This window comes from Mauremys reevesii, linkage group 5, assembly GCF_016161935.1.
Source record: "Mauremys reevesii isolate NIE-2019 linkage group 5, ASM1616193v1, whole genome shotgun sequence".
Lineage (NCBI taxonomy): Eukaryota > Metazoa > Chordata > Testudines > Geoemydidae > Mauremys > Mauremys reevesii.
This window is the reverse complement of record NC_052627.1, coordinates 14,714,281-14,736,446: the sequence shown is the minus strand read 5'-3', so window position 1 is coordinate 14,736,446 and position 22,166 is coordinate 14,714,281. Positions and strand designations below refer to the sequence as shown.

Genomic DNA, 22,166 nt, shown 5'->3' with positions numbered 1-22,166 from the left:
AAATCTTTCTAAAAAAGGAACATTCACTCCTAATTACAATTAAAACAATATTTTAAATTCAGTTATAGAAAGAGAATCCAAAGTCTCAAATAGTAACCATTTTTGTTAGCTTACCTATGGCTGTATCCTCAAATAGCTGGAGTACCTTGGCACTACCTGTCACTCCAAGCAGGAAACTTCTTTAAGAGAAAGAGGATCCAATATGGCAACCAGGGGCGGCTCTAAGAGCAGGGCGCGCTCTGGCGGTGCCGGTCCCGCGGCTCTGGGGGACCTCTGGCAGACATGCCTGCGGAGGTTCCGCTGGTCCCGCGGCTCCGGTGGAGCTTCCGCAGGCACGTCTGCGGGAGGTCCACCCGAGCTGCGGGACCAGCGAACCCTCCGCAGTCATGCCTGCGGGAGGTCCCCCGAAGCCGCGGCTCCGGTGGACCTCCCACAGGCATGACTGCGGAGGGTTCGCCGGAGCCGGCTGCTGCCCTGCCGGCAAAATGCCGCCCCAAGCGCGCGCTTGACGCGCTGGGGTCTGGAGCCGGCCCTGATGGCAACACCCATTTTTTCATGTCCTTTGTGTATATATATCTTCCTACTGTATTTTCCACTGGACGCATCCAATGAAGTGGGTTTTAGCCCACAAAAGCTTATGCTCAAATAAATTTGTTAGTCTCTAAGGTGCCACAAGGACTCCTCGTTCTTTTTACTGATTTCAGTGTTCGGACTGAATGATCAGCCCCCAAATCTCTAATCAGTCAGCCCACTGCCTCCAGTATATGAATTGCTGCTGGTTGCTGTAACTCAGTGTCTAAATCCATGACTAACATCCCAAGTTTCTTCTCCAAACAATCAGTGTAACTAACATCCTAATATTCTCTGTATTGATTTGACTAGATGCATTTGTTTAACCAAAGCCATGGCGTCACCTACAGGTAGTCTATAGCTAATGCAGTGATTTGACAGCTCCATCACGGTTCATTCCAGATCTTATCAATTCACACTTGTCATAACTGGCTTACATAGCACAAGGTTTATTTACCTTATATTTTATTTATTTTTATTTCAAAAAGAAACAAAAAGACTCTAGAACAATTTTATTGAGCCTAAAAGCAATATCACATCCATAAATATAAAAGGACATACTGACTGGAAGAGAAAATAGCATAAAATATTAGATCCTCACTGTGGAAATCAACGGGAGGTGCACCATTCTGATATAATTAACTCCATGAGGGCTCTGTGAAATTCTGGCTGATTTTAGGGTTTGCCCCATGACCAAAACTCGGTGCAGCAGTAAGGAAATGTAGTAAATCAGATGGAGGCAGTTGAGATGCAGAATTTAGTGTTTTCAACTTTCGATAAAATCAGGAGGACCTTGTGAGAGAGAAGTGCTGCCAGTAAGAGGTGTCATTTCAGAAAAAATGTGGTGGGGGGGGAGAGTTGTGTCATCATAGAGAACATTATATGTTATTTTATTATATCCTGCAGCTTGGGGGGGGGGTGACAGAGATGGAAGTTGAGTATATAAACCTATGAAAAGTGCGGGGGGGGGGGGGGAGGGCTGAGAGACAGGGACAAACCAAGGGGGCAACTGACCTCCTTGTCCCATAGCAAATGATGCACCTGCTGCTGGTCAAGCTCTGGTGGTTTATGGAAGCTGCTGCAGACCAGTTGTCATGTTCTGAAAATGGACATAAGTAAGCTTGGAAAGATTAGACTTTAATCATAGACACAAAGACTCATAGACTTTAAGGTCAGAAGGGACCATTATGATCATCTAGTCTGACCTCCTGCACAATGCAGGCCACAGAATCTCACCCAGAATCATCGGCAAATGTCAGTAAACGTCGATTTCACCATGCACGCACAAACCAGTGAAAAACTATTTTCATCCATAATCAAAATTTACAAGAGGCAAAGTAAGAAAAATGCTTCTTGAGAACTTAGAGTTTGATTTAAGGATATTTACTTTGTATATTTCAACACGTGATATTGATAATTTGTGGTTTAATGGTTATAAAGCTTTAACATTTTGAATCTCAACATCTATCGTCATTAAATGATTATTGACTGACTCCCACCATATTTCCTGCAACTGTGAACAATACCAGCAATACCAGCTGTTTTAGAAGAATTCTGCCGTATTTAGGTTCTTATACCACCTTCCTCACCATACCTGTCATTTGCCGCTCGTTCTGCCCTTCATCCTCTCCCTCAAGGGAGAATTGTGCGGGCCGCGTGCTGTTTTATTTTGCGAGGTTGGTTTTTGTTTTCTAGATGTACATACTACTCTGTGTTTATGTTAGAGAAGGCAATGCTGAAGAACTGCACTTTGCACTTGGAGCAGAAGGTGGTGAGGTTTGTGAGGGTCCTGAGTTCCTGTGGAGTTCATTCCACAATCTAAGACCAACCTCCAGGAAACTGTCTGCTGCACAGACAAGACTTTACCCTGAGGGTAGAAAGTTCCACTGTGTCTGAGGAGCAAAGAGATCAGCCATGGTCTTTATCTTGGCGCTTTTTTAGGCAACCTTTTAGATATGCTGAGATCAGGCCAGTGAGCACCTTAAAGTTACAGACTGATCTCTTGAATTTGCTTGTGTTAACAATGGATTTCTCCTTCCATTCACTTAGCTTGGTTAGGTCCCTCTGAAGCTGTTGACAATCTTTTCTGGTCTTGACTAACCTAAATAATTTTAGGTCCTCTGCAAATGTTGTCATGTTACTACTTCAAGTTCAGGGGAGATATCTCCCAACATCCTCTGTTGATAAACTCCAGGGAAAGGGGTTGGATAGCCAGCCTGCTCCTGAGATGCCCGTTACTGTCCTGCCCTGCACTTGCCCTGGATGCTGCTAGGCCAGTGGCATCAGGCAATGGCATGGGAGCAGGATCTGGGCAGCAGAGGCAGCATGGAGGAAGTGTCTGAAGCCAGCGAGTGGAGTCTGCAGCCTGGTAGGGAGAATGGCCCAGCTGTGGGGAGAAAAGAGTTGGCTGGGGCTGCAGCCTTCCTTTGTGCAACAGCTGCTGCCTGCAGAGGTGCTGCCTCTGCCGGCTCCTTCTCCTCAGAAAGTAGCAAGGATGCAGGAGTGTTCTGCTTCACAACAGGTTCTGGCACCCCCCTGATCACCTCTTTGCGCCCTCCAAAGGGTCATGCCCCCCCAGTTTGAAATCCTATATGCTAAACCATGCTACGGTTTCAGAATGCAAAAAATAAGCCCAAATTTGCAAGAAATTAACCTTTTTTATTATTATTATTTGAATGGCAGTAGCACCTAGGAGTCCCAGGCATGGGTATTGTGCTAGGCGCTGTACAAACACAGAACAAAAAGATAATCCTTGGTCTTGTCTGCAGCTGTTCAGTGTCAGAAGATATGCAAAAAAACCCACTGACTCATTAGGACAATGACACCTCCCTCTGAATCTGAATCTTCTCTGCACGGTTAAATGTCACTTAGGGCATAAATGAGGCTCCGCCATTCCTGTCTATCCAGGGCTGCTCTTTGCATGTCCTCTCTGTGGTTAAGTCCCAGAAGATTTCCCTTTCTACTGTTCAAAAGGAGGGATTCTTTCAATTGGCCCCTTTCGCATGTTCCTCCGGCTGCCCAAGGACACGCCTGCCACGGCAGATACTCTGGCTTTGTTCTTAACAAATATTTACATCTTCCTCTCTGGATAATTTAGAGATAAGGAGTTTTGAACTCTCTGATGAATCTCAGCATTTGTTATATATTAATTCCGTTGAATACCTAGTACTCTCCTAGGGCTTTGGCTTTCAAAAACACTGAGACGTCTGTCCGATTTCCAGCTTGCACATCCATATGTTAAAGGGTAAATAACATTTGAGTTGTAGCTTCATAGCTTGGCCTTTACGTTGTAGATTTTTGACGACCCACTCTTATTTAAGCTGGTGAAAGCAGCTGCCTCACTGCCAATTTGTGATGCTGTTTCCTTCTGCGTATCCCCATTGGCTTGCACGTTATTGCTCAGGTATGTAAGCTGACTCATTTCTTGTATTCCTTTGCCTTCTGATACAACATGTGAAGTAGAGGTTGCTGGGGCGCTCTTTGGATTTGTTTTCTCATAACTGATTATTTACCGTCTTTTTTGCGATGCTGGGTACTTTTTTGGTCTTCGCTTGCACGTTGCTTGAGCTGTCGCTTAAAAGACCTATGCCATCAGCAAAATCTAGATATTGTTGTTGAGCCATGTGCTGCTGTGTTGCATCCAGCAACATGGTCTAATTCTGCTCCTGTGAAGTGAGTGAAGTTTTATCATTTGGATCCCAGGTTCCCAAATCCATATGGAAACATATCATGGGCCAGATCCTCAGTTGCTGTAATCAGCATAGCTCCATTGCCCTCCATGAAGCTATGCCAGTTTACATCCAGCTGAGGATCTGGCCATGAGGGAAAAGACAAGTATGTTGATAGACAAGCATTTAATATTTCCATCCAAGGTGCAGAGACTCCCAGGTGCTTCCTTGCCAGATACGCTCCAAGAATAGGAGGCAAAGTTTTCAGTAAGAGCATATTGAAAGTGCTATAGAGTCCTCAATGCATGAATGATCAATGAGAGTTTTGTGCATTGCAAGCTGGGAGGGCTAGGGGTACCAGAAAAGTCAGGAAGTGGGGTACCCAGAGATAGGGTTTCCAGAAAATGCCAGGGGTTGTTGCAAGATCCTCCCCATGGGCATTAGGGTACCTGCACTGATATCGGGAAGAGGGAGGCAGGGGCACACCGTATGAGGCACAGGGCTGCAGCTCTAATGGGGAGCAGGTATTGAATTTCTTCCTGCAGCAGCAGCTGGGATCCTTTCAATGAAACTTTACAGAGAAACCAAACACCGCATATGGCTTTCATTGGTTCCCACACACAGGACAAGTCTGAGAGGTGGAGTTTGTTTCCTAGGCTACCGAGCCAGCCAAAGGCTGGGGGTGTGGAGGGGGGCAGATGGCTTTCAACGGTTCCTGGAGTTTAAGAGGCCCAGACCAGCTTTTAATGATCAGTGCCATGTGCAAACGAAAGAGCGGAGTATGAGCTGCCCCCCCCAGCTTCCCTATACGGAGAAGCAAAATCACAACACATATGCTCAGAGCAGGGAGGTCCCATTACTAGGGACAGCGGCCCCACTGCAGGAGGAGACAAAGATATTGCTCAGTTCAATAGTTCTTTATTGGCATGACGAACTATACAAGTGCTGCCAAAGAGTAAAAGAGACAGACCCCTCAGGTGCCTGTCAGAGGTAGGTACAACTTGTCCATGATGAGGCTTCATGCTGTGCCAGGATTGATACCACCTGAGATCATATTGTCATTAGTGTCCAGGCCTGACCCAGCGTCAGGCTGTTATATAGGTTGATGTTTTTTCTCTCCTTCGTCTCAGGGTGATGCACAATTTTTCCTCAACACTTTGTGATGAAGAGCCCTCTATCATTCCTGATATCATGAGGTAATAGCTTTGCGCTGCCTCGTGTCTCAACCACTGGAGTAGAAGGTGTCTCTCTGCCTAGACAGACAAATTTTGCCTTTGTGTGTGTTTGTTTTTCCTGATGGGGTACTGATATGTACTACCACAATGTGGTACAGTATGCCACGTGCTTGCTGGTGCTGTGGAGGTCTCTGTTTTCAGCTGGAGAATTCCCTCACTTTCTCACTGAATTGACGGCAGCTTGCATTCTTCTTTCGTTCTGAGGTGCAGTCCTTTCATTCTGGTTATACGGGTGCTTGCTTAGTTGAGGATTCCATATAAGTCTTTTGTGGCAATGCTGATGTTAGCTGCTGCTGAATTGTAGAGTTTCTTTAGAAACCTATTTCTCAGGTTTTTGTGATAGGAGTTTTCAGGACTCTCTAATATTTAAGTCTTGTCAATGAATATATTTCTTGAGCACTCTGGTTGCTGTTATTTGGTTTGATTTGCTTTGGTATTGGAGCAGTCAGCTGATATATACAATTGTGATTTGGCAATCAGTACATTTTTGTGACTGAACTCTAGGCATGCGATGGAATAGCTGGTCACCGTATTTCCAACCTCTGAACTAAAAGGGCTGCCAGAATTGCTTTGCAATAGAGAATACATAATCCAAGTCATGTTATCATACTGCCAACCTTAGGCATTCAAAAAAACCTCAGACACCTCTAAAAGGATGGGATTGGCATAAAAATCATTAGTTGGATATTTTCAGGCTGCTTTTGATTTTTGACCCTTTGGGGGAAGCCACTCACCCCCAATTTGTGTGTGATTGCTTTGTGTACAACCTTAAACACATACAAAAATGCAAACCTTCCCCCTGGCTGCTCCCAGGGAGATTCCAGTCGCCCACTCCGAATCCCTGGGGAGGGAGACATGCCATTCTTTCCCTTTCCATCTCCCTCCCCACCACTATCCTGCCTCCTTCCTTATTCTCCTAGCCCCCCTCTTCTTTCTTCCCTACCCCCCCCCAATTTACTGCTGCTCTCAAAGGCTCCCTGTATACTCCCCCACAGTGAGTAACAACAGCAGAGGCACTATAGAGAATGGGGATTCCAGGAGATAGGCATCCAGAGGCTGTGGGGCCATGGGACGAGGCAGCGAGACCCACCGACACAGGCGTCATGGCCCCTTCAGTGACCCTGGCAACGGGGCTGTACTTATATACACACCAGGCTCAGTTCTGGCTTTGGGTCAGGGCTTCCAGCTCTCAGCTCCCCGGCCTCCTCGCTGAGTCAGCAGCTTTCCTGGCAGCCAGACAGAAGTACCTGGGGGGTTTAATGTGCTTTTCCCCCAGTCGGGGATGCCGCGGGCTGAAGGATTTCCCAGCCCTGAAGGCTGAGGGGCTGACGCGTTTCAGCCGGCCTGGGCCGCCGGCAGCGCGCTGGAGTCTCCGGGAGCGAGGGGAGGCTGGAGCCTGAGCGAGGTGCGTCGAGACAGGGTGACAGAGGGTGCGAGACGGGGGCCGCGGGCAGCTGGAAGGGGTCCCACAGAGAGCAGTGGGGCTGACACAGAAGCACTGGGGGAAGCATGAAGCAGGGCTGGCCAGCATCAGACACCTCGGGGGAAACGCACGTGGGGCAGCCCCCCACGGCCTCCCCCAGCCTAGCGGGGAGGTGAGGGGCCCCGCAGTGCAGCAGGGAACGCTGCAGTTCCTCCTCCCTGCCACCAGGGGTGCCTGCCCCGGGGCTGCCAGGCAGCCTCTCCGCCGCCCCACTCCCTGCTCCCCCTCGGGGATCCCGGCCAGGAGCGCAGGGAGGCGACGGCAGCGGGACGAGGTGCTGGGCAAGGTGGGGAGAGCGTCCCCGGCCCAGCAGCAGCTGGCACCCCCGGCCCAACAACCAGCCCCTACCCCCAGCCAGCGCCGGTCACCCAGCCAGCCCAGCACCCGCCCGGCCCCCCGCCCGGCACCCAGCCAGCCTGGCACCCACCTCAACCCCCGCCCTGCACCCAGCCAGCCCGGCACCCACCCGGCCCCCGCCCCAGCACCCAGCCAGCCCGGCACCCACCCGGCCCCGCCCGGCACCCAGCCAGCCTGGCACCACCTCAACCCCAGCCCAGCACCCAGCCAGCCTGGCACCCGCCCGGCCCCCCCCCCGGCCCCCAGCCAGCCCGGCACCCACCTCAAGCCCAGCACCCAGCCAGCCCGGCACCCACCCGGCCCCGCCCAGCACCCAGCCAGCCTGGCACCTCCCAGCCCCGCCCGGCACCCAGCCAGCCCGGCACCCACCCGGCCCCAGCCCGGCCCCAGCCAGCCGGCACCCGGCACCCACCCGGCCCCACGGCACCCACCCGGCCCCGCCCGGCACCCAGCCAGCCCGGCACCCACCCGGCCCCCAGCCCGGCCCCCAGCCAGCCTGGCACCCACCCGGCCCCACCCGGCACCCACCCGGCCCCAGCCAGCCCGGCACCGCCCAGCCCCGCCCAGCCAGCCCGGCACCCACCCGGCCCCGCCCAGCACCCAGCCAGCCTGGCACCCACCTCAACCCCGCCTGGCACCCAGCCAGCCTGGCACCTGCCTGGCACCAAGCCAGCCTGGCACCCACCCAGCCCCCCGCCCGGCACCCACCCAGCCCGGCCCCCGCCCGGCCCTCCGCCTGGCACCCAGCCAGCCTGGCACCCACCCGGCCCCGCCCGCACCCAGCCAGCCCGGCACCCACCAAGACCCCAGCCCCGCACCCAGCCAGCCTGGCACCCACCCGGCCCCCCGCCCCGCACCCAGCCAGCCCGGCACCCAGCCAGCCTGGCACCCACCTCAACCCCCGCCCGGCACCCAGCCAGCCTGGCACCCACCTCAACCCCCGCCCGGCACCCAGGCAGCCTGGCACCCGCCTGACCCCTGCCCAGCACCCAGCCAGCCTGGCACCACCCCCCCCCGGCACCCAGCCAGCCTGGCACCCGCCTGGCACCAATCTATCCTGGCACCCACCCAGCCCCCCGCCTGGCACCCACCCAGCCTGGCACCCACCTGATGCACACCCAGCCAGCCTGGCACTCGCCCGGCCCCTGCCCGGCCCCCAGCCAGCCTGGCACCCACCCAGCCACCACACAGTACCCAGCCAGCCTGGCACCCACCCGGCCCCCCGCCCAGCACCCAGCCAGCCTGGCACCCTCCCGGGCCCCCGCCCAGCACCCAGCCAGCCCGGCACCCAGCCAGCCCCCAGCCCGGCACTCAGCCCGCCTGGCACCCACCTGCCCCCAGCCCCTACCCCACCAAGCACCCACCTGCCCCCTGCCAGGTGCCAGGCACCGAGCCAGTCTGGCCCCCACCCAACCCACACCCACCCCCTCACCACACCAGGCCGCACACCCACCCGGTCCCCCTCCCAACCCCGGCCCCCCCCCCCCCCACACACCCACCCAGCCCCCTTCCCAGCGCCAGGCACTGAGCCAGTCCCTCCTCCACCACCACCAGGCACCCAGCCTGACAGACACCCAGCAGCCCCAGTTCCCTGTCAGGCAGCCACCTGGCCCCCCTCACACCACCAGGCACCCACCCTGCCCTGACACCCACCCACCTCCCCGAGCCAGGTACCCACCCAGTACCCCAGCCAGCCAGCCAGCCAGCCAGCCACCCACCCCCTTGCTCCACACCCCGCCAGCTCCCACATGAGGCACTGACCCAACCAGCTGCACACTGCCAGGCACCCACCCAGTCTGACACTAACCCAACTGCGCCAGCTCTCCACCAGGCACTGACCCAACACCCCACCTGGCCCCCTATAGGCACCACCAGGTCCAGGTGGATCAGGGTCCTTGTGGAGGGCTAATCTTAGAGAGGGCCCCTCGCAGCTGTTTCTAGAGAGCATAGGGATAGGTCCTGCCTCCCGCCCATGGCTGCTCTGACAGCCCACGGCCCCAGGGTGGAGGCAGGCATCAGTGACTTTCTCTCACCTCTGAGAAACACCATTCAGCAGAGCGGTCCCAAACTTGGCAACTCTGCCTGAAGGGGACCCAGCAGCCTGATTCAACAGTGAGCCACTCTGTGATGCCTGAGTAACACCACTGAAATCAGTGGTGGTACAGTGGCATATAACTGAAATAACAAGAGTGGTGAACTGGGCCCAGAGACCTAATGGGAGGGACAATGGGGAGAGAGACACAGAGAGGGAACGTAAAAGCAGACTCAGCTCCCCACGGAAAGAGAGGGGCTGCCTCTAAAGTTGCCTCAAGGGGCGGGGGGGGGGGGAAATCAGCTCCTGCTGAGGTGAAAATTAAGAGAGACTTTATTTTCCAACAGGCTATGACCACGTCCATGTCTGCAAATCAGCGTGCGCTCATTTTATACAAGCCTGAACTCAGGCTTTTTGAGGGCCTGCTAGCAGGCTCCAGGGGCTGCCAGAATCTAAATCTCACTGGACAATAAGCTTACCCTAGAAGTTCAGCTTCCTGTAGACGGGCAGTCTTCTGCACCAATGTGCCTTCTGGGAGCACAGGCCTGGCTCTGCACTCCCATGTTTGAAAAACCCAAAGGAGGAGCTATTCACTCCTGCAAGTTCAGCACCTAAGGGGTGAAGTTGCAAGTCAGCATTGTGGACTCCTTCCGCCCAGTTTGCAGGGCAGAAAACTCAAAGGGAGCTGCTAGTGCTCATCACCTCTAAAAATCTGGTGACATGTCATTTTGTATTGAGGCACCCAAGTCTGAAAACTTTTTGGCCCGCTTGTACAACACCTAGCACAGTGGGCCAGAGGTCTCTGACTAGGCACTACTACTACAACACATAATTTTGAAAGTGTCAGCCTTCTCTAGCGGTTAGTGTGGGGTCTGGGAGCCAGGACTCCCCGATTCTATTTCTGACTCTTCTGTTGCTTTATTGTGCACCTTGGGCAAGTGACTTTCAGTAAGTTTTCTGTATCAGTGAAATTGGGACAATAATACTTACCCACTTGTATAGCAAAGCATTTGGATAATTTGGCTGAAAGGATTATATAATTATAAATTGTTCATTCTTTTATATTCCTTAGAACAAACTCTGAACTAAATGCAACTCTGCTGCAGGTGGATTATGCAAGCGCTGATCTGGACCTCTGTCTTTCTGCAATTAATCCAGCCTTGCAAAACTGTCTTGAAAATTTACCAGAGCAGATACAAAAACTACTTGCCCTCCATAGTGAAAACACTTTGCGCACCTCTCAAAAAGAATTACTTGCCACAGGTGAGTGGAGGAGAAGAATTTTGCAAAGCTGAATAAAGCTCAGATTTATTAGGGACAAGGTTTCAAAACTGGCTGCCTAATTTATGCCAAAAGAATCTGTGCATAAAACCCTCCATTTGAGCCATCCAGCAGGCACTTGAAGCACAAAATAGGTCAATGTGTGCCTGGTGCCTCTGTGTGCATAAAGCTTGTATGTGCAAATGTCCACAGGACTTTTGTGTGCTCAAAATCTGTTACCAGTTTTGCAGCTGTAGTCTAGGCAGAGAGTTGAAATTCCAGCCTTTAATGTTAATTTGGAGCATAAAGTTTGATGCCTGAAATCAGTTGTGAGAATGGTAAATTTTGCATACCTCTTCCAGTAAAAAAAAAAGAGGTATTTCATAGGAGATGCCAGGGCTATATAAGAGAATTCCATTCCAGATCATGGCTACTAGTGACACAGTGTAGTTCTGACACCCTGCCTTCAGCTCCTTAGGGATTCAGGTAAATGACTTCCATCCGGAGTTTTTAAATAATATTCACCATCTCCTGGGAAAATAATTTATTGAGTTTAATCAGCTTCCCCACAGAAGAGCTTCTCTAAATTCAGGGGACTGGGAGGATTTCCTATCAGGCTTCTCTCTCCTTAGCTCTAGAGACCCACAGTCCTGCTTGTTGGGCTGAGTTTGTTAATTTAAATTGTTAATTAATTTGTTTAATTTTACGTTATTGCATTTCTCCCTGGGTTGGGAGAACTCAGCAGGCAGCAATACTCCCCAGCTGGTTTCTCTAAGACCAAATCACCCTAATCCAGCAAGCCTTTTTCAAGCTGCCTTCTTGCTCTCTTTTTCATTGCTCTCTGGAGGCTTCACTTTTAACACCAGGCCTGGACTGATTTTAACCACATGAACTACTGTCATGGGGTGCTACGCTCATTTCCCCAACGTGGGGAGGAGGGTTGAATGAGTCACAAGTGGGGCAGAACCAATTACCTCTTAAAGGGGCCAGTCATCCCATCACAGCTGGCCCCTGTTATAAAACATAGAGTTGCGTTTATGCAACAAAGTCCATCTCACAATATTACTCAGGAAACAGAAAAACTTTCCAAAGCAAATATAAACAGCTAATTGTTTAACATCTGTGAACTTATTTCTACACTATTAAATTGCATTAGTTCAAAATTCATTTAAGAGAAAAAGTTGATTTTTAAAATGTGAAAAAAAATTAAAGATTGCTATTATTCTTTGCAGACACTGTTACAATGAGCAAGAATATCCAGGAATTAAGGTAGTGTCTGTCTTTTTTGTTTGTTTATTAGCGAAGTTATTTTTAAAATACCCTGCTGCTTACCCTTATAGTGTACACCTTGATTATTGAACTTTGACATGACCAGAATAGTAAAAGATAGTCTTCTTAGCAATAACGTGACAGCAGAGATGAGGAAGAAATGTGTTACAAAGTGCACCAATGTCAAAGCCATTCTGTGGCATTCTTACTGATGACAATGGGACTTTTGCACAAAGATGAAGGGTAGAATATGGCCCTGGGGTAATAATTAAACTTTTATGGCCTGATTCTCTTTTACTTTCATTTTCATATTGTTACATTGTGTATCAGTCCATAGGGTAAAAATGATGTGAAGCCCTTTTAGGAATCTTTCTGCCTTTTGTTTATTTGCCTTTTGATGTTTGCAGTTAACAAATTTACACACACAATTATGCCAATTAGATGCAAATATTTAGGCACACATTTACGCATCAAATAATTGAAAATTTTGCCTGAAAAGTATCATCACTGGGCTTCCGCATTAACAACTTAGATTCATGGGGCAGTTTTAACACTCTTCGGGTTGGATTTACTAGTAGGTTCTGGCTGCTTTGCACCCATTTGGAGTAGGTTCTGGCTGCAAAGCACATGGAGTGTATCAGTGAATCTGGCCCGAGTTTATAAACGTCTCTGAAATCTTGTTTTTTGTTTTATTTCAGTAGGAGGGCTCATCTGAGCACTTCATATATCAGACTATTGAGGTGAAGCTGAGGTGTTGTGTAGCAATATCCGTATGGTGAATGAAGCACCCTCTAATTACAATTGAGATTCAGTAAGCTCAGATCAAGTTATAAACTTCCTGTGCAGCACCTATCCAGCTCTATGGGGCAATGCAGAGTGGACAGGTTTGCATCCTTCTTACCCCAACCTCTCCCACTGAGGCAGCATGTGCCCTTAAGGCCTCACAGAGGGAGTAGTCTGTGGGGTCTCTTGAGCTCAGAGACTTGTCTAAGACAGAGTCTTGTTTGAAACTCACAAAGGAAGGGATCCTTACTTCCATCCCCTGCACACCCACTGTGCCAGTAACAATCTGGCCATTACTGCACACTTAACTGGATTTGCACCCATGAGAAGGTGAGTTTGATTGCAGGTTTTCCCTCTTGATGTCTTTAACATCTCTTAAAAATCTAGGATTTTGTCCATTTTCATGAGCTGTCTAGACTTCAAAAATAGGATATAGATCCACATTTAGAAATATCTCCCTTTCTGTGCCCTTCCCATTTTCTCCTTAACTTCCTCATCCTTCCTTCTTCAAAAGGCTAGGTACATGTTTTTAAGAAATGTTGTGCTGCCTATGCGACTTCAAACAAATAAGATTTTGAAACTCTGCATTCTATGGGCGATGTCATGCTGTGAGCTAGGAGAGTTCTTGTTTCTGTGCTGGAGATCAGTGTGTTTAACTGAAAAATGTTTTCTGTTATTGTAGAGGGTTTCTTCTCTTTACAACCCTGAAGTGTCTCCCCATAACATCTGAAAAATACAGTCCCATAGCACTTGTCAGAATTCAGTATGAAATTTCTCCTTAACCATTTGATTGATTGAGTTGTTAATGCTTTTGTCAATCAGTCAATCAGCCATGCAAACTTTACACGGTAAAGCAGAATTTCTGTGTCAGTAGATGGTATTTCACCAGCCAATCAAGAGAAAAAGTAAGGCGGGGTGGGAGGAATCTTGTTTTGATATGATCCGAACAGGTTGTTTTTATTTGTTTGATGGAGTATTTTGTTTTGTTGTATTTTGTGTTCAGCCCCTTCAGGACAAATCTTGGCTGGTGTATATCAGCATAGCTCAATTGATTTCAGTGGAGCTACACAAATTTACAAGAGTTGACGATCTGGCACTTTCTTGCTAAATGAGTGTATAATGTCACTAAATGGAGCCTATAAAATGATCTTATTTTTAATTATTCATTTCAAATACTATTTGTGGTGACACGATGCAGTTGGATACCTTCCTCTATTCATACATTGTACTCTCAACAAATACTCACACATATAATTTTGCAGGGAAGCACTGGAAAGACAAACAAAAGAGACTCTGAAACTCCAAGAAGAAGCAACCAAATTTACAATGGAATCAATCACACATTCTCTGAGTCATGAAGAGATTTTATCAAGTGGCAACATTCCCAGTGGGGGTAAGTACTAAATACAGTTTAACAACATTGAGAATTCATTTAACATCAAGCTATCTCAGTTGTGCAAACTGTCCCACTCAAGAGTTATTGTTAAAAAGGGTGCATAAGAGTTGAAATTTTACACTTAAGGTTGAAGCATCTTTTAGCAAAACTGTTGTTTCAAAACTGCTGTTTTAAAACTGGTGTCTTGTACATTCTGAACAATGTACAAAAATATCTACATAAGAATGGCCATCAGACCATAAGAATCAGACCAATGGTCCATTTAGCCCAGTGTCCTGTCTTCTAACAGTGACCAATGCCAGATGTTTAAGAGGGAAAGAACAGAACAGGGCAATTATCGATTGGTCCATCCTCTGTCATCCAGTTGTAGCTTCTGTCAGTCAGCAGTTTATGGACATCCAGAGAATAGGGTTACATCCCTGCCCATCTTGGCTAATAGCCAAGAACTTATGGCTTTTTTGTGAACTTATCTAATTTTTTTAACCCAGTTATAGTTTTGGTCTTCACAGCGTCCCTTGGCAATGAGTTCTATAGGTTGACTGTGCATTATATGAAGAAGTACTTCCTTATATTTGTTTTAAGCCTACTGCCTATTGATTTCATTGGGTGACCTCTGGTTCTTGTGTTATACGAAGGGGTAAATAACACTTCCTTATTCACTTTCTCCATACCATTCATGATTTTTATAGACCTCTGTCCTATCCCCCACCCTTAGTCGTCTCTTTTCTAAGTGAACAGTCCCAGTCTTTTTCATCTCTCCTCATATGGAAGCTGTTCCATACCACTAATAATTTTTGTTGCCCTTCTCTGTACTTTTTCCAATTCTAATATATCTTTTTGGAGATGGGGTGACCAGAACCTTATGTGATATTCAAAGTGTGGGCATACCAGGGATTTATATAGTGGCCTTATGATATTTTCTCTTTTATTATCTATCCCTTTCCTAATCTGATTTTAGTGAATTAACAAAGTGGTGCAGATGTGCTATGATAGTGGATGGGGGTTGGACATGTGTGCAAAGGTGGCTTTAATCTGCTTTTGCACTCTCCTGATCCCTAGATTGCTATATACTGGATCCCCCCAATGTAAATCAGGGCGGCTCCCAGATTGCCAGTGGTCCTAACATGCAGTTAAGCCAGCCAGAGATCACTGGGGTGCAAGGATGCCCTGGCCATGCCACTTTCACCAGCTCTAAGGGTGGGTGGCATAGGAACTACCCCAAGCTGTACCCCCTACCTGGGGGTGATCATCCTGTAGTCTAAGAACTGAGGCCAAAGGGCCTGACTTACCATTGCCATGCACATTGTGGCAGCATTTTCAGCAGTGCAAAGTGAGAGTGCAGTGGGTTTAAAATGTTACCAATCTGATCTTGCAGTGTCTCACACCCACTCTGCACTCACTTTGCACTGGTGTACATGACAAGATGCATTGCAAGAATGGATGGGGCCTATACAATCCTTAGAAAAAGCTGACTTCTAAAGTATATGGGCTTGATTCTCCACTGTCTTGAAGAGAATGGGCAGAACACTCATTTGGCTCTTGGCTTTCACAGGTGTAAAGAATTATTTTATTTTCACATAAGGATTCCATTTTCAATATATAATATTTTCTCATTTCAGGTGCTGCTAGCCCACTTTTCAGCAATCAGAATGTATTAGCATCTTCCATTCGTAGCACAGTGATGGAAACCTCTACCTCTGCTAGTGCTGGCAGTAGTCCACCCAAAACTGTCTTGTATTCTAAATATGAAGTGGACATTGATACCCAGAAGAGAAGCACTAGTTATCCTGGAAAAGAGCACATTGAGAGCATCTTGGAAGAGTACTCACAGCAAGTCAGAGATCTGCAGAAGAGGCTAAATGATGTGAGTTGAAGACTTTGGGCCAGATTCATGGGTGTGGCTGCCATGGCTTTCTTACATACTGGATTCCTGGACTGGCCAGGGTAGAGTTTGGTCACCAGCACATTTAGAGCAGCCTCTTACCTGTTCTCAGCTACCATAGTTCCCAGTGCCTCAGAACAGCAGCAGTCTTGCCATGCCCCCTCCGGTAATGCCCCCAGTACACCTGCACCATAGCAATGAGCAACAACTGGGTATCTGAGAACACTAAAAAAATGTATCTTATTATAAATTACCATATTACCCTTAGCTACATTTATTTTTGGTCAAATATTCAATAATTTGCTTGTTTTGTTTGTCCAGAACACTGAACTGCATGAACAACAGAAGTTCAATTTAAGACAGACAATCGTTGAGTTGCAGACCAAACTTCAGGAGGTGCAAATGGAGAGAGATGCTCTTGTGGATATCAGGTGTGTGCATGCTTACATCAGAGACTAGCCCATTGTAGTGTATCTGGTAAATGATACACAGCTCCCATGTGGGCTTGGGAGGAGGAGAAGGACTGCAGCAGGTGATTGAACTAGTCCCCAAGTGCAAGGACGGTTCTCCTGGAAGGAGCCTTGGGCAGCAGTAGTCATGGCAGAGTGCAAGGTCTGGCCCATAGTTTCAGAAAACATACCAGAGTCCATAATTTGCAGAAATAGTGATTATAAACCCTCCCCCCCCAATATCAGACAGGATAAAAACAAACATTGTACACCATTATCACTTTCAATATTTCTTGGATGTCTTCCTTTCTGAAATACAGACGAAGAGAATCCCAGACCCAGGAGGACATCAAAATACAGCTACAGGCTACAATTCATGAACTGCAAACAGCTAACCACCTTCAGGAGGAGATGCTGAGGGAGGCCAACAGCCAAACTGAGCATCTGAAAAAGATGGTACATGGCCATGAGGAAGTGCTCCACGAACTGCGGGGCGTTCTAGTGGACTACGAAGACAGCACAGGCAAGAGGGTGTATGAGCACGAGAACATCAGCGGTCTCCATATCCGCAACCTGGGCACAGCTTTTAGTAAAGTCCTGCGAGATTTAGACTCAGAGGTGTCGTATCTCAAAGGGAGGATTTTCCCGGTGAGTGGGGAGAACACTACTTTTCCTGACAGTTAGTGGTGTAAGCTTCCAGGTGACTATGTGTTTTGTAAAAACACTCTGAGAGCCAAATCCACAAAGCAGTGCCTGGCTCAAGTAGCTGAATCCTTCCCTTGCCTCAGAGCAGCTGTGGAGCCAATTCACACAGGCTGCTTCGGGGTGCTGCATGATCCCCGTGCATACCACTCCCACCTCCTGCACAAGAGAGCTCCAGAGAATCCAAGTAGTGGTGGATCCCCTGGCCCTGTCCAATCCCCACTCTTGGGAGCCCTGGGGAAGCTATTTTAGCTCAATATATTAATTTGCCTTCCTATAAAGCTGCAAGGGCTTGTGATTTCAGCAGTTCCCTGGCTCCTAAGCTGAGTCTCTTTTGGTTATCTTCTGAACATGCTTGAAAGCCAAAATTTTACAGCTGTTGCATCAGTTCAGTAGTAGCTTCAGTGTGAAAAGTTAGCCGTTGGATTGTTATGCTGGAAGGTAGTGTTAATACCTGTCCTCAGTCCTAGACCTGGGTAAAATCAGTGGGTGCACTAAGCACTTATGAAGAAGCAGACAAAGGCCCTTTGTGTAGCAATAGCTGAAATAATAGATGCCACTGCCCAAGGCTCTAGCCAGCATGGCAAGGCCTGAGGAGAAACTAAGCCATGTGGGCAGAGGGATTTCCCTGGGGACTGATTGCAGACACAGGTGCTGGGAGATTGACACTGGTTGGTGGGGTGGGTGTCTGTGGCTGTCAGAGGAAGAAAGATGTAAAAAGCCAGGAGAAAGTCAGCAGACAGTGAGAGAAGTAGTCATGAGGATGGCCCTGAGAGGGATCAAAGGCAGCTCCTTGGGGGGAAAGGGCTTGCTTAAAAGTAGGCTTGGAAATTGTCAACAAGGAAACTGGCTGCTGTTGTGTGTTCCTACTGTGTTCAGGGAAACAGGTCTTTGTATACAGGGGCGGCTCTAGAAACTCTGCCCCCCCCAAGCGCCGCGCCGCGCCGCCGCTCTTACCGGTCCACGGCGGGTCCCTTCCTCCAGCTCGGTCCCTGTTGAGCCATGCCTGCGCACAGGTCCCGAGCCGGCGACGGCGGCGGAGGACCCTGTCCGCGCGCCGCGGGAGCTCGCGAGCGGCGGAGGGGAACGGACCCGCGGACCGTCATGCCTGCGGCAGGTCCGCGCTCGTCCGGCTCGTGACCTGCAGCAGGGCATGCCGGGCGGAGCTCCATGCAAATCCGCCCCAAGGAAGCCCGCCCGCCGCGCCTGCTTGGCGCGCTGGTGTCTAGAGCCGCCCCTGTTTGTATACATTCTTTGTTAATGGTATCAAAGAAATACCTGGCTCCATCATCAGTTTCGCCTCCTAATGGAAACAATGCAGCGATGCCCCAAATATTGGCCAAAGGGCAACGATATTAATCAGTAATGACCTGAATCTGTACAGTGCTAAGCACATCTCGTGATGTGTCAAGAGCCCTCAACGTCTATTGATTTAGGTGGAAGTTAAGAGCACTCAGACTTTTGTGAGATGAAGCCCTACAGAAATCAGTGCTGGCTATCAAAGACTCCTTTGTCTGACGCTATGTCATCGGCTTAGGGCCAGATTGCACCTTGGCCACCATGCTGGTGGACAAGCAAGTGAAGACCTTGTCTTCATTAGGACAAAAAAGGTGTGTTCTTAACTCGCCTGCTAACTCGAGGTAAAATCCTGGTGAAGAGGACAAGGAATTGTGTGGTTTCACACAAGTAAGCTCTTTGGGGCAGGAACTTCCTTTATTCTACCTGTACAGCACTAGCACAGTGGTCCATGACTGGGGCTGCCAGACACTATGATAATACAAATAATAAATAATAATTAGTTAGCAGCTCAAGGTAAACCCCAAGGTCCCCTATAGTTTTTAACTCAACCTGCTAACTTGTGTAAAAACTACAGATGCCTTTACTTCAGGTCAAATCCTAGTGAAGACAGATAACTCAAGGTAAGAACACCCTTTTTTCCTAATGAAGACAGACTGAGAGGGCGCAAAGAGCCTCACGCCCTTTACACATCCCATTCAGTGGCCAGCTACACCGGAGTCTTTGAGCTCAGGGAGTGCAAAGACTGCAGGGCTAGCACTGCTTTCTACACTAGCCCATGGAAAGGGGGCAGGCAGGAGTCCAACTGTGACCATATTCCCCACTGGCAGCGGGCCAGGCACAGAGGAGCAAATGCTGTAACATCTTTTAGGAGGAGCACACTGCCTGAACTCCCACTAGGGTGATGTGTCTCTGTACTGTCCCCAACTCAGCTCTGTAGTTTACAGCCAGAATTTAACCTTGCTTGTGTGAGTTATGCAAACTGAACCTTGGTTTCTTAAACTGTAGTAACTATTGATTTAGATTGTGTTTTCATTTACTAGTGGGTAAGAGTGATTACTCACTATAAACAACACTGTAATTTGCTTACAACAGTTGGAGGAACAACTTGAATCACTGAAAAAAGAATCACAGGCCAAAACAGAACTTCTGCTTCAACAACATCAAGATAGGTACCTTTTCCCTATTTAATCACTAGTATAGTTCAGGCACCATCACTTCCTCACTTTTCCAGGATTAATTATTTTTTGTACCAGATGCTGATACTATAATAAGTGTGGGGTGCAGTAGCAGTCAGTATTATTGAGGGTTTATCTGTTTCTATTGTAGCTTTGTGTTTTTAAATGCTCATAATTTCCTGACACATTTAACAATTTCCAGACATGATCTCTGCTGAAAGGTCAATATTTTGGAAGCGTCTGAGCAAAACCATTTCCATTGGGTTGTAGTAGGAGGATTTTCTGACTTTTGTGTTCTTTACCGTGTCATGTTAATATTTTCCTAATATAGGCATGTTTGTTAATGACTAGAACCAAAACCGTTTAAATAATTCTTGTGTGGAGTGCAGCATTCTTGTTAAAGCTGGTTAGGATAAAATCAATAACTTTATAAAGTAGGATGGAAAATAGAAATGACCAGAGGTATTTTAAGTAACACTGCAAAAAATGCTTACAGTGCTTTTTGCTTTTTTCAGATCAGGGCTCTTCCCCTCTCTCTGATTAAAATAAGCAACCGAGCTTGCTATTTATGTAGCTAGTGCAGATTGCAGTACACCTTGTCTAATACATGGTAGTGCTTTAATGTAAATAACAATGTGTGGATGACATGACTTTTAATTGTCATCTTTTATTTTCCTTGTTTTTCCCCTTATCTCTTTCTTGTTTTTGTTCAAAACTTTGGCCTTCCTTGGTTCAACAAATTGCAACTTCTCGAACTTTCTAATTGAATTATCTAGTTATGTCATCAAAATAAACTGTGAATTAATTTTATACAATTGATTACATTCATGACAAATCCCCCAAATCTTTAAACTTATGACTACTGGGGAAATATTCTTTTCCGTACAGTTTATGCAGTGGGAAATACCTTGTCTACAATTGTAACCAGTATTTATTTTTTAAAATAGGATTGAGCAACTAATAAATGAACATGAACAGGAGGTGGCAGCACTGACTGATAAAACCAACAGCGCACGCAGCCATGCAAATAGTATCCAAAGCCAGATGGAGATCATTCAGTATGTTTCTCAGTTATACTGCAGAACACATTAAAATAACCTTGCTTCTAGAGAGGGCACCCTCTGCTAGCATACACTCTCTGCTGGCATGATAAGATTTCCTAGTAACTTTGCTTCAGAGTTAATCAATCACTGCAGAAATCATGGGAGGTGAAATCTAGAAAGGGTACAGAATAGATAGGGGGGAACACAGTCTTGTGCCTAAGGCAAAGCTCTGAGAATCAGGAGACATGGGAACTGACTCTCAGTCAGAAGCAAGGTAAGTCAAATGAGTCATTGGAGTTACTCTGGTTCAGGTGAGAGGAGAATCAGTCCTGGGCTCTTTTCCTGACTGACGTAAATTTCTTTTTGTGACGTTGAGCAAATCTCTGAGTCCTGAGTTATGAGCAACTCCTGCAACACTGCACAGTAGCGAAGTGAAGGAGTGAACAAGAACCTTCTTCACTTGCACATCTGCATGGGGAATGCTCACAATAGCATTCCCTGCAATCTCTATCACAGGGACTGCTTCTCTTCCTCCCCTCTTTGGGAAGCAGAACTAGGAAAATGTGGGACCACAGCCCTGCTCCCTCTCTAGACCTACCCATAGAGCAGGAAAAGATTGCTGCGGGGAGCATTCTGCACCAGCTTTATATAAATTAAGGAGATGACTGGAGTCCTTAACCATCAAGAGTTGGTAGGATTCTGGTCCAAAATTCATTCCTGACAGTATATTTCTTGTCATCTGTATCATAAACAAAAATGGATGAATTCTTTTGATGTTTACTGGCAGAAATAAATAGTGATGAATTTTATAGAAGATCCTGTGGAAAAGCCACATATATGGCCAGTGTTGGCATTGCTAATAATTGAGTGACTGGAAAATGGCATGGTGGTTCCCTGTTGATGGTCCCTTGATGACTTGTAGGTCAGATGTGCTCAGTTTACATGTTAAAAGATGAGTTTTCTATCTGCCAACCCCGCAAACTGAAGCTGGGGTTTGGAAGTCAAATTGGGCCATGTGTGACTTGCACATAATCGCCCATGATAAAGATTCGCTGAGCTGTATTCTGCCCAGAGTTCCACTTGTGCAGTCCTCTGGTGCAACTAAAGACAGACTCTAGCTCCCCAGTTAAAACTTAGTTAACATGTGTGTTGATGATACATGGCCCAGAATTGTAAACAGAAATAAAAGCAGTGACGACTTATTTTTGTCATTAAATTAACCAAATATGACTGAATACAGAGGGAGCAGATCTGTTAAGCAAGACGGTGCCATTTTTATATTTTCACATTTCAGACTTCACACAGTGAAGTCTAGGGATCACATCCTTAGCATAGCCGTGTATGTATCATGCTTTGGCAGCGCTCACAATTTTTTTTTTTTTCCTTCCTTTCAAAATTTTTCTTAGAGAACAAACACGAAACCAGAATTCAATGTACATGCGTCAGGTCAGTCAACTGGAATCCACTGTTTCTCAGCTGCGTTCTGAGTTACGAGAAGCTAAAAGGATGTATGAAGACAAGGTGTGTGTGGACTGTAGTGTTCGTACTAGCTCCAGCTGAACT

The 22,166-nt window shown here is 47.7% G+C and overlaps 1 protein-coding gene across 5 annotated transcripts in view; it reads left to right on the top strand.

Moving 5' to 3' along the window:
- The window catches only part of CCDC158 (coiled-coil domain containing 158), an 86,186-nt gene that overhangs the window by 21,828 nt on the left and 42,192 nt on the right, over positions 1 to 22,166 (top strand). For 3 of the 5 annotated variants that reach the window (XM_039541602.1, XM_039541600.1, XM_039541597.1), the window contains exons 1-10: positions 7,193 to 7,242; positions 10,418 to 10,608; positions 11,838 to 11,874; positions 13,920 to 14,050; positions 15,673 to 15,917; positions 16,257 to 16,366; positions 16,705 to 17,032; positions 19,478 to 19,554; positions 20,508 to 20,618; positions 22,010 to 22,124. In XM_039541602.1, coding sequence (XP_039397536.1) covers positions 11,849 to 11,874; positions 13,920 to 14,050; positions 15,673 to 15,917; positions 16,257 to 16,366; positions 16,705 to 17,032; positions 19,478 to 19,554; positions 20,508 to 20,618; positions 22,010 to 22,124 — 1,143 coding nt within the window. In that variant the 5' untranslated portion in view covers positions 7,193 to 7,242; positions 10,418 to 10,608; positions 11,838 to 11,848. Of the gene's footprint in view, positions 1 to 7,189; positions 7,243 to 10,417; positions 10,609 to 11,837; positions 11,875 to 13,919; positions 14,051 to 15,672; positions 15,918 to 16,256; positions 16,367 to 16,704; positions 17,033 to 19,477; positions 19,555 to 20,507; positions 20,619 to 22,009; positions 22,125 to 22,166 lie in introns of those variants that run through there. The other 2 variants (XM_039541598.1, XM_039541599.1) reach the window with 2 other exon arrangements.